General features: G+C 50.7%; 1 protein-coding gene across 1 annotated transcript; it reads left to right on the top strand.

Moving 5' to 3' along the window:
• Positions 1-6,534: 6,534 nt before the first annotated feature.
• Positions 6,535-10,083, top strand: KBTBD13 (kelch repeat and BTB domain containing 13). The gene has a single exon (XM_040225854.1). It carries the CDS (start codon positions 6,535-6,537, stop codon positions 7,909-7,911), a length of 1,377 nt encoding a protein of 458 aa, XP_040081788.1. The 3' UTR covers positions 7,912-10,083.
• Positions 10,084-10,958: the final 875 nt, after the last annotated feature.

Genomic DNA, 10,958 nt, shown 5'->3' with positions numbered 1-10,958 from the left:
CTGGACAGATGAACCTCATAGGGATCAACCGTCATTGCCCTTGAAACCCAGGGAAAAATCTGGACCTGCTGGAGAAAGGGCAAAGGGCCAACATGAGGAATCTGGACATTTAGGATCTAGTGCCAGATCTTAAGTGGGTGACCTTAGGCAAGTCATCTCACTTCTTTGGGCTTTGGTGACCCCATCTGTGTGTTTCTCTGGTAGCTTAGTGGTAAAGAATCCGCCTGCAATGCCGGAGTCTCAGGAGGCACAGGTTAGATCCCTGGGTTGGGAAGATTCCCTGGAGGAGTGCATGGCAACCCACTCCAATAGTCTTGCCTGGAGAATCTCAAGGACAGAGGAGCCTGATGGGCTACAGTCCATAGGGTTGCAAAGAGTCAGACACGACCTAAATGACTCACACTCACACACACACACACACACACACACACACACATACACACTCCCATCTATAATGCTAAAGGAAGGGGGAAATGAATCCAAAATTCCATGAGTGGTTCAGGCCCAATGGAGAGTGACCAAAATCAACCCTGAGTTCCAGGTCTAAGTACTTTCTAGAACCCTGTGGGATCTTTCTTTTGAAATACACACCCCAGACCAGAGTGGGGAAAGATGTGTGCATCTCAAGAGACTTCTCATCGCAACTCGTCCCCCTCCAACTTCAACCCCCCTATTCTCCCACAGCTAGTCTACCCACCTACGCACAGAAGAAACCAGGAAAGTCCAGGTCAGCAGATGGAGGGACTGAAGTCAGAGCCTGATGGTAATAACTTCTTTTCAACCAAGAGAGAAAATTATTTTCCAGGACAGGACATAAATAGTGACTCAGCCTAATTGTTTCTGGGAGATCATGGTAAAGCAGCTGTGTTATTAAGACTCTAAGGTGTTAGGAGGGATTTGTTTAGATTACACCCTCAGGCCAGAACCGCTCACACAGCTAATGGCCTTTGAGTTGTAGAAGGAGAAAAAGGGGGAGCCAAGTTCTGGCCACATCCGTGGGCTGGCCCGGGGAGGACAGACTTGTTCTGGGTGGGGCTGTGGGGAGACTCGGTCTCACGGGAGGACTGCTGGAGAGAGGGCAAGCTGTGGACCCCCCCCCCCCCCCCGAGGCACAACAGGGAATAATCTTGGGCTCTGCTACTTCTCTACTTATATGATTTTGGGGGAGTTACTTTTCTTGTCTTTAAGACTCAGACCAACTAGTAGATGGAAGCTTCAAGATAGCAGTTTCCAGCTCAGTGATTTTGTGAACTCTAACCACCTGAGCTGTCCATAATTAGAAGGGACTACTGTCTTTGGAGGAAATGAACCTCCTGACACTAAAGGCAAATGGGGGTGAGATTTCAAGGTGTTATAAGGCAGGGGTCCCCAACCTCTGGGATCTAATGCCTGATGATCTGAGGTGGAGCTGATGTAATCATGATAGAAATAAAATGCACAATAAATGTAGTACACTTGAATCATCCTGAAACCATCCCACCCCCGGGTCTGTGGAAAAAAATTGTCTTCCACAAAACCAGTCCCTGGTGCCAAAAATATTGGGGACTGCTGTTGTAAGAAGATACCACAATGATCTGCAAGATGGGATGAGACGATCCTTAATCCCCTTCTAGTTCAGAGTTTATTTGAACTGGTTGCCAGCTGGTTGTTCAGACCCTCAGCTATGACTGACTGCTAAGTGCTCAAAGTCTGCCCCTCCTATGAGGTTTAGGAGGAAGACAGTTGCCCACCTCACAACTGCAACCACTCCCATTCTCCATCCTCAGCCTCTTCATCTGTGGGCTGCTTGTCCAGCACCCAGAAGTGCCCACTTGGACCAGAAAGGCCCTTGGAATCATCATTTACTGTCAAACCATGGAATAAGCTGGGCCTCAGTTCATTATTATTATTATTTTTTTAAGAATATTACTCTCTGCATGTTTTTTCTCACACATCACTATTTTCTCAAACACTACCAGCAGTTCCAAAATCTATCCAAAAATACAGTCAAGGGACTTCCCTGGTGGTCCAGTGGTTAAGACTTTGCACTTCCACTGCCGGAGGCACACGTTCAATCCCTGATTGAGGAACTAGAGTGTGATATCTCGTGGCCAAAACAAAACAACCAAAAATACAGTCAAGTAATTATGGAAATTTGACACAGGAAATATGAAGTACTGGATCAGACCCATCAGGTTGAAATATAAAAATTTCAACATTTTCCATCTATGTCATTCCCTGGAGGGTAGAATTTATTGAATAGGAATATTCACTATTTGTATATGCAAATACCATCACCAAATTATTAACCTATCTTGGGGATTTTGTAAAAATCTTTAAACAATGTTGAACTAAAAGGACTCTTTGAGTTAAAGGATTTGAAATACACGTGTTTGGAATGCCTATCAATGAGAAATTATCATTGATTTTCAGATGGACTTCTTGGTCTATTTTTCAAAGACCCCAAAACTCATTCAGAATTCCCAGAGCTGCAATATAATTAAATATCTATTAGACTAAGCCAATATGTTAATAATCTCCTATAATTATTCACAATACACTTTGTTTTTATCCATCTGTTCCTTATTATCATCCTAAGAGATGGTTATCACACCCATTTCATAGTGGAAGAATTACAGAGACACCTCATCTTTAATATAGGGATAATATTAAGTATTAGATGAGATAACATGAGAATGTTCCACCCAGAGCTTGGCCCATAGCCCCAAACAGCAAATGATAGTTTCCTTAACTCACCCAGACACAAATAGCTCACACTTCTTACCCAACTACCAAGAAGTCAAAACTGTTTAATGACCAGAAGTTTGGGCACTTTAGGTTAAGAGAGAGGTGATTCTACTAGAACCAGTATCCCACCCCTCCTTATCACCACTTCTCCACCTTTGAGGCTCTTATAAGGGGTCCTCAGGCACTCAAAATGCAGAGGATTTGGCTCCTCGCCCAGCAATGGGCTCGATAGATGCTCAATAGATGTCTCCAGAGTACATGAGTCCCATCTAGACAGGTCTGAACAGGTAGGACTAAGTCTTGCCCTTGCTACCCACCCCACCCCTAGAAGCCATTCCATATATAAAGCTAACATTTTTGGCTCCCTTTGAGATGTCACTGCATTCCCTGGAGGCACAATATGATAACCTCTTCTGTGATTTTTCAATTATAAAGTCAGATGTGAAAACTGAACAAAACCTTAGAAGTCAGATACAAGCTCCACTTTACAGACAAAGAACCGAGGCCTGGACAACTTGGGTAGCTTTTGCAAGTCAGAGATAATACCAGCATCAAAACCCAGCAGGAATCCTGACTCCTAGTACAGTGCTCTTCTTCAGGTACAAGCAAGCACATCACTACCCTGTGTGCAGAAACATCACTATGGTGGCAAAGGCCAGGAGTCACTCATCAGGTAGGAAGGCCATGAGGTCACAATCGGAAAAGACTTTAGTCTCATACGGTTCAACCCCTTCATTTATAGTGGAGGATCAAAGGGAATTGCCCAGCACAGGAGGAGCTGAGCCCAGTCCTCCACCAGCCTGCAGGATCTCCTAGGTCAGGGGTTGTGTGTTCCCCACCAGACTGGGGACTCCTCCTCAGGTTAGGGCCCAGTCACTGCAGGGAAAGAGATAAACAAGGCAGAGTGTGCTCTGGAAAAGCTCAGAGTCTGACACAGAGCCCCACTGCTTGCTCCCACCCCCAACCTCACAAAGTAGAGAGGGAGGTTGGTGTGGGGTCGCGCAGGGCCTGGGAATTCCGTGGGCTGTCCACAGCCATGACAGTTCCTTGTCCTCTCCAAGTCCCAGAGGGACATTTGTCCGGGTGGAGGAAACTCTCACCAGCTGCAGAAAACACCCCACTGGGGCCTCGGGCACAGAGCCAGAGTGCAGATCCTAGATCTAGTCTCAGAATCAAGACCCCCACCTTGGGTGGCCTCCTCCTCACTTCCCTTCCTGGCTGTAAGGGTGGGGGGTGGGTGTGTGTGCTAGTGCCCAACTCGCTGGACTTGTGGGAAAACTGGGCTTGCAGGCAAACTTCAGCCTGGAGGGGCTTGTGCTCTCAGGAGAGGTACAAGCGGGGTTCCGCCTGTCTGCCAGTTACTAGGTGCCTGGAATCAGACATTTGGGGAGGGAACTGTGGCCCTTTGTTTGAGCCTGGCAGGAGGTAGCAGTTACCCTTCCCAAAGACAAGGCTACTGCAGATGAGAGGGGGCAGTTGGGCCGGGGCCTGGAGTCAAGCGGACGGGCTTCAATCCATCCTACATCTTCGATCATAACCAAGGAAAGGCCCATTCCATCTCTAGGCCTCCCTTTCTTCATCCATGAAATGGGAACAGAGACATTCTTCCTGTCCTGGAGGCCACCAGCAAGGTCAGAGTCAGGCCTGGGCACTGCAGAGCCCACTTTCCTTCAAGAGGGGGACTGTCATGCCTATAGCCAACATCTAGCCCCAGGGAAGGAGAAAAGCTGACAAAGGGTCTGGTACAGTATCCATGGGGACTCTGGCCCACCCCTTCTATCTCCTCCTCCTCTTCCTGTCGGGTCTCTGGGGCAGAGAGTCTTGGCTATTTCTGGCTGCTGCCTCCAGGCTTCAGGCTTCCCAGGCTCACACAAGTGGTCCCCACACCCCAGCCCTGCTTTGATGGGGTGAACTGGGCTGAGAGTTCCCTGGCAAGAAAGGCACATTCGTGTTGGATCTACAGATTGATACGTAATGATCTATGCATGCATGTGTCTTGGGCGGAGGGAGGTTCCCCAGCTCCCCTCCCAAGTACAGCTTTATCACTGTGAGCCACTGAGCCACTCCATCCTCCTGAAGACCTGCAGCTGAAAATCTCCTGAGGGGAAGATACATCCTACACAGGGCTGGGCCTCAGTTAACCCACTTGTAGCACAAAGTAGCAGAGAAGTTAATCACTAAGCTCCCTCTGGCTGACATTTTAGAATCCAGAGTCTTAGCTGGTAACCCAGGAAAGTTCCAGGCAAGATGGACAGCAGGAGGCCTGGGGCTCTCTGCTACCAGCTACGCAACCCTGGGCAATTCCCTTTCTGAGGTTTCCCTGGTGGCTCAGGTAGTAAAGAATCTGCCTGCAATGCAGGAGACCCAGGTTGGATCCTTGGGTCAGGAAGATCCCTTTCAGAAGGGAATGGCAACCCACTCCAGTATTCTTGCCTGGAGAATTCCATGAACAGAGGAGCTTGGTGGGCTATAGTCCAGGCTGTTGCAAAGGGTCAGACACCACTCAGCAACTAACACTTTCACTTTCACACTGTAAATGAAGGGGTTGAATCATAGGAGACGGAAATTCCTTCCAACTGTGACCTCCTGGCACAAAGTGATTGCCCATCATTTGTAGCACAGAGAGGACAGAGAGCACAACGGTTAGGGATGTAGTCTCTGGGATCACACTGGGTGCACTCCAGTCCTAGCTGTGCTGCTCTCTGACCACGTCATCTCGGCCAGGTGAGCAAACCTCTTGGTGACTCTGTCTCCTCATCTACGAAGTTAATAATATTTGACTCATGCATGCTGTAAGCAATAAATGGATAACATCTAGCAACTGAGAGAAAATAACTGTATCTACTCATCAGATTGTTGTAAGGATTATAGAAGTTAAAGTGCTCACAAAAAGGCCTGCAGTGCAGTTTAAAGCTTCACTTAAACAGAAGAAGCCTGTCTCCTTCTCATCCACAGACATAGAGTCCCCTTAGCAGCGCCACTTTTCTTTTCCCCAAGACCTGAGCTATACAGCAATGGACGAGCAGGGAGTACCAAGTGGGGAATAGACATCAGCTTCCCATTCCCATCCCCAATCAGAGACCACTTCCACACTCAAGGGACTTACTGAACATTCACCTGTTACCCATCCATTTTACAGAGTAGGAAATCAAGGCTCAAAAAGAGACTGGACTAGCCGGATTCAGAGGCAGAGGCCCAAGGCAAAGGAGAATCTGCCCTGGACCCCAGCCTGGCCCTGGACAGACTGTACCTCTGTCTGTCCGTCTGGCACCCAAGTACCCCTGCCCCACCAACCAAGGGGTGGGCCAGGTAGTAACCTCCTCCTTGCACTTTCCTAGCTGAATGACCTTGAAAAGCCATATAAATTCTCCGACCTTCATTCTGAACACTTTAGATATTGTCCAAATACCGTGCAATAGGTGTTAATTATTGGCCCCATTTTGAGGAAGCAGAGGGTCAGAGTTAGGGTATCTGCCCAAGGGATTACAGCTGATTTAGTGCAGGTTAAATGGGATATCTTTGCAAACTGTCCTCACGGTGCCCTAAGGCCCGTAGGTGCCCACTATATGGTCACTATTATTATTATTATTTATCACACGGAAGTGAGTGACCCGGCAGGTGTCCAGATGCTCTCCGGGCCCTCGGCCATCCAGCCTGCTGGCCACCACATCACATGAGCCCTACTATCTTTAGCCAGGGAGATATTTATATCTCCCGGGGGAAGTTTCTGTCGCTGCGGGGGAGCCCCAGTGTGGGTGGCCGCTGCGTCCAGGCCCCCGGAGGCGGCCTCTGCCCCTCGAGCCCGCCATGCCGCAGGGCCCAGAGACCCCGGTGCAGGTGTGGGTGGGCAGCCAACTCTTCCAGGCAGACCGGGCCCTGCTAGTGGAGCACTGCGGCTTCTTCCGCGGCCTCTTCCGCTCGGGCATGCGGGAGGCGCGCGCTGCCGAGGTGCACCTGGGCGTGCTGAGCCCGGACGGCTTCCGCACCACGCTGCGGGTGCTGCGCGGAGAGCGTCCAGCGCTGGCGGCTGCCGACGAGCTGCTGCAGGCCGTGGAGTGCGCCGCCTTCCTGCAGGCGCCGGCGCTGGCGCGCTTCCTAGAGCACAGCCTCACGTCGGAGAACTGCGCGCTGCTGTGCGACGCGGCCGCAGCCTTCGGCCTGCACGACGTCTTCCACAGCGCCGCGCTCTTCATCCGCGACGGCGCCCGCGAGCTGGCGGCCGAGCTGGCGCTGCCCGAGGCCCGCACCTACGTGGCGGCTCTGCGGCCCAGCAGCTACGTGGCCGTGAGCACACATGCGCCGGCGCCCGGCTTCCTGGAGGACCCTTCGCGCACCATGTGCTACCTGGATGAGGAGGAGGACACCTGGCGGACGCTGGCCGCGCTGCCCCTGGAGGCCAGCACGCTCCTGGCCGGCGTGGCCACGCTGGGCAACAAGCTCTACATTGTGGGGGGTGTGCGGGGCCCCAACAAGGAGGTGGTGGACCTGGGCTTCTGCTACGACCCCGACGGCGGAACGTGGCGCGAGTTCCCCAGCCCCCACCAGCCGCGCTACGACACGGCGCTGGCCGGCTTCGAGGGCCACCTCTACGCCATCGGGGGGGAGTTCCAGAGGACAGCTATGAGCTCAGTGGAGCGCTACGACCCGGCCTCGGGCTGCTGGAGCTTCATGGCCGACTTGCCGCAGCCAGCTGCCGGCGTACCCTGCGCACACGCCCGCGGCCGCCTCTTCGTGTGTCTGTGGCAGCCGGCAGACACGACGGCCGTAGTGGAGTACGCTGTGCGGGCTGATGAGTGGCTGCCGGTGGCCGAGCTGCGGCGCCCGCAGAGCTATGGCCACTGCATGGTGGCCCACCGCGACAGCCTCTACGTGGTGCGTAACGGACCTAAGGATGACTTCCTGCACTGCGCCATCGACTGCCTCAACCTAGCCACGGGCCAGTGGACAGCGCTGCCCGGTCAGTTCGTCAACAGCAAAGGGGCGCTCTTCACTGCCGTGGTGCGCGGCGACACCGTCTATACGGTCAACCGCGTGTTCACCCTGCTCTATGCCATTGAGGGCGGCTCCTGGCGGCTGCTTAGGGAGAAGGCCGGCTTCCCACGGCCCGGTTCCTTGCAGACCTTTCTCCTGAGGCTGCCTCCCGGTGCCCGGGGACCTGTGGCCTCGACAACACCAGAACTGTGATCCTTAGGCTGGACTTTTCCGACTAGATGCCCAGAGTCTTCTGTGAGCTGTGGCTGAGTCTATGAGAGTGACCTTAGGAGCTGCCGAAAACTTCAGGCCCTGGTTGAGATGTCCAGGGTCTTGTGACTTCTGGTTGTGTGAAGGTATCCAAAATTCTCAGGAAGCATCGACTCGGGATCTCAACCCTCAAATTACTTGGGCTCTCTTGAGAGCTGGTGGGTCGCAACGTCAGTGGAAGGGATGGGGGATAGGATTTCAATAATCCGGGCTTGTGTGTGAAAGGGCCAGTAATTGAGGACCGGCTGGGAGTGGGTTAAGTGATGTTAATGAAACTGCCAGTCAAGTAAGAATTAGGCACATTGGGCCTAATGTGACTGTAGTTACCAGACAGGGGTTCAAAAGCTTAGAGTCTAGCCCAGAACAACAAAGCATTTACATGCACTTGTCTTGATCCACAGAGGGCTGAAGGCAACTTAGAAAAACAAACAAGAAACAAACCCTGCAATATAATAACAAAGTACTGAAGCAATCAGGACAAAGGGAAAATAGGGAGAGGGAAAATATGTTATTCCAGGCAGGAGGGTAGTAAACAAACTGTATTAAGACGGACAGGATAATTAGCTGCTAAAGGGAAATTCAGAAGAGGAGAGGCAGGGAAAGCTGGGCAGATGGGAAGAGTCTGTGAGCCCTGCCTTTGAGGCAGAGCAGCTGTAGATGGAGGCCTTTGGGGAGGCATCAAGGCTGGCCTGGCAGGTGGAGAGAGAGACTGAACTGCACCTGGAGTGAGACCTGTGAGGGAGAACGGGATCCCCGCACCATTTAATGGGATGTGGGCCCACAGGGGAGAACCCAGTCGGAGGTCTCTTGGCTACTGCCTTTTTTGTCATCACCCCAGGGGCAGTGGACTGTTAATTTTCATGACTTTAGGTTACTCAAAGTATGAGCCCAACTTAGAGCAGGTCTGCTGGTGGCTCTGCCGGTAAAGAATCCGCCTGCCAATGCAGGAGATGCGGGTTCGATCCCTGGGCCAAGAAGATCCCCTGGAGAAGGAAATGGCAATCTGCTCCAGTATTCTTGCTTGGGAAATCCCATGGACAGACGAGCCTGGTGAGCTACAGTCCATAGGGTTGCAAAAGAGTCAGATAGGACTTAGTAAATAAACAAACAGCCTCCATTGCTGCCATTCCCTGAACCTGGAATGCCTCTCTCTCTCTCTGTTGCCTCTGTACCTACCTCCTCTGTGCAGAGTTGGCTGTTCCCAACCTTGACTGCCTGCATTGCTCATTGGACCCCTGGCTGACATCATTGTCTGTGTCTGTATGTACACATTCGTGCAGCTGTGCACATATGCAGATAGCAAGAACACAGATTTATTGTGCTGTCAGCTGAGCCGGGGCACTTTCCTACCTGCAGAATCAAATGATGAGGTCCTACAAATGAACATATCTATGAAACAGAAGCAGGCTCACAGACATAAAGGGCTTGGGGTTGCCAAGGAAGAGGAGGGTTTGGGAGGGAAGGATTGAAAGTCTGGGTTTAGTAGATACAAACTATTATATACAAAATGGATAAGCAACAAGGTCCTACTTACATATAGCACAGAGAATTAAAAGCAATATCCTGTGATAAACCATAATGGAAATATATATATATAGACATATATATATATGAGTCACTTTGCTGTACACCAGAAATTAACAATATTGTAAATGGTTCAATAAATTTTTTTTAAAAAAAGAAAAACACGAGGTCCTAAAAGACCCCAGGCTATAGCGACCGCTAGTTAGGGATCTGGTGCTGACCTCTGGTGTTAGGACTCATCTCTCCTTTAGCATACCCCTACGCTGGTCTCTGGTCAGATGCCCAGCTCAGTCGTCCAGCTGCTCCATGCTCCTGGGCAGACTTCTTTGAGTGGTCCTAAATGGTCTCCATCCTCCAAGATGCAAGGCCTGTGGGAAATCCTGGCCTCGTCACAAATGGCGAGTACAGCATCAGCCAGACACCTCCTGGGCATGGACCGTAGTGTCTGGGTTGCCCCTTGCTGCCTTTCCCCTGAACTATGTCCCAAACCCTAGAGAACGTGGACCTAGAAGCCTGGGGCCTTTCAGGCCTGGATTAGCCTAATCTGATGAGTCACAATAATAAATCCTGACTTCTCCATCCTGTGAATGATGCGCAGAGTACTTTCTCATCTGTCTTCCCATTCTAGCCCTGCCTCAGCCTGAGAGCTGGGTACCTTCTCCCAACTGATGAGATATGTGAGGTTCAGTGACCAAATGGCTGGCCCATGCCACAGAGCCCCTCACTTTTTTGTTCTATCAAAGTGTAATTTTATTCACATGTCAAATCTAACTCATTAATAAGGGAACCAAAAAATAGTGAGGCTTGTTCAGTGGTCCATTTGAGAGGCAAAATGTCTGTATATGTTGTTGGAAAAGAACAAAATAAGTTTGCTAAGGTAGAGGTGAAGCTGGTTAATATAGGGAATAATACCATAAATTTTGTGGTTCTCTACTGGGCTAAATTCTTTTTCATATTCACGTACATGCACATACATACTTATATATGCAGCTACAAGTTAGCATATAACTCTACAAAGTCAGGACCCTAATCAGTAGTAAATTGCTGGGACCTTTCCAGTGGCCCAGTGGTTAAGAATCTGCCTTGCAATGCTGGGGACACAGGTTTGATCCCTGGTCAGGGAACTAGGGTCCCACATGCTACAGAGCAACTAAACCTGCACTGCAACAAAAAATCCCACGTGACACAGCTAAGACCTGATGCAGCCAAATAAATGGTTTTTAAAACAATAAATTGTAGAACAAAGGTGCAGTCCCTTGCCAAGTCACTTCAGTCATGTCCGACTCTTTGCAACCCTATGGACCATACGTCACCTACCAGGCTCCTCTGTCCTTGGGATTCTCCGGGCAAGAATACTGGAGTGGATTGCCATGCCCTCCTCCAGAGGATCTTCCCAACCCAGGGAGAATTAAATAACTCTGAGTGCTTCAACCCTGCCCCAGAATGACACTGAAAGGACACACAGT

This window comes from Oryx dammah, unplaced genomic scaffold (genome assembly GCF_014754425.2).
Source record: "Oryx dammah isolate SB20612 unplaced genomic scaffold, SCBI_Odam_1.1 HiC_scaffold_26, whole genome shotgun sequence".
NCBI lineage: Eukaryota > Metazoa > Chordata > Mammalia > Artiodactyla > Bovidae > Oryx > Oryx dammah.
The sequence above is the reverse complement of the archived record's forward strand: the minus strand, read 5'-3'. Positions and strand labels throughout refer to the sequence as shown.

Bases quoted from the DNA above. Each gene is read 5' to 3' on its own strand.
- KBTBD13 (XM_040225854.1), top strand. From the start codon at position 6,535: ATGCCGCAGGGCCCAGAGACCCCGGTGCAGGTGTGGGTGGGCAGCCAA.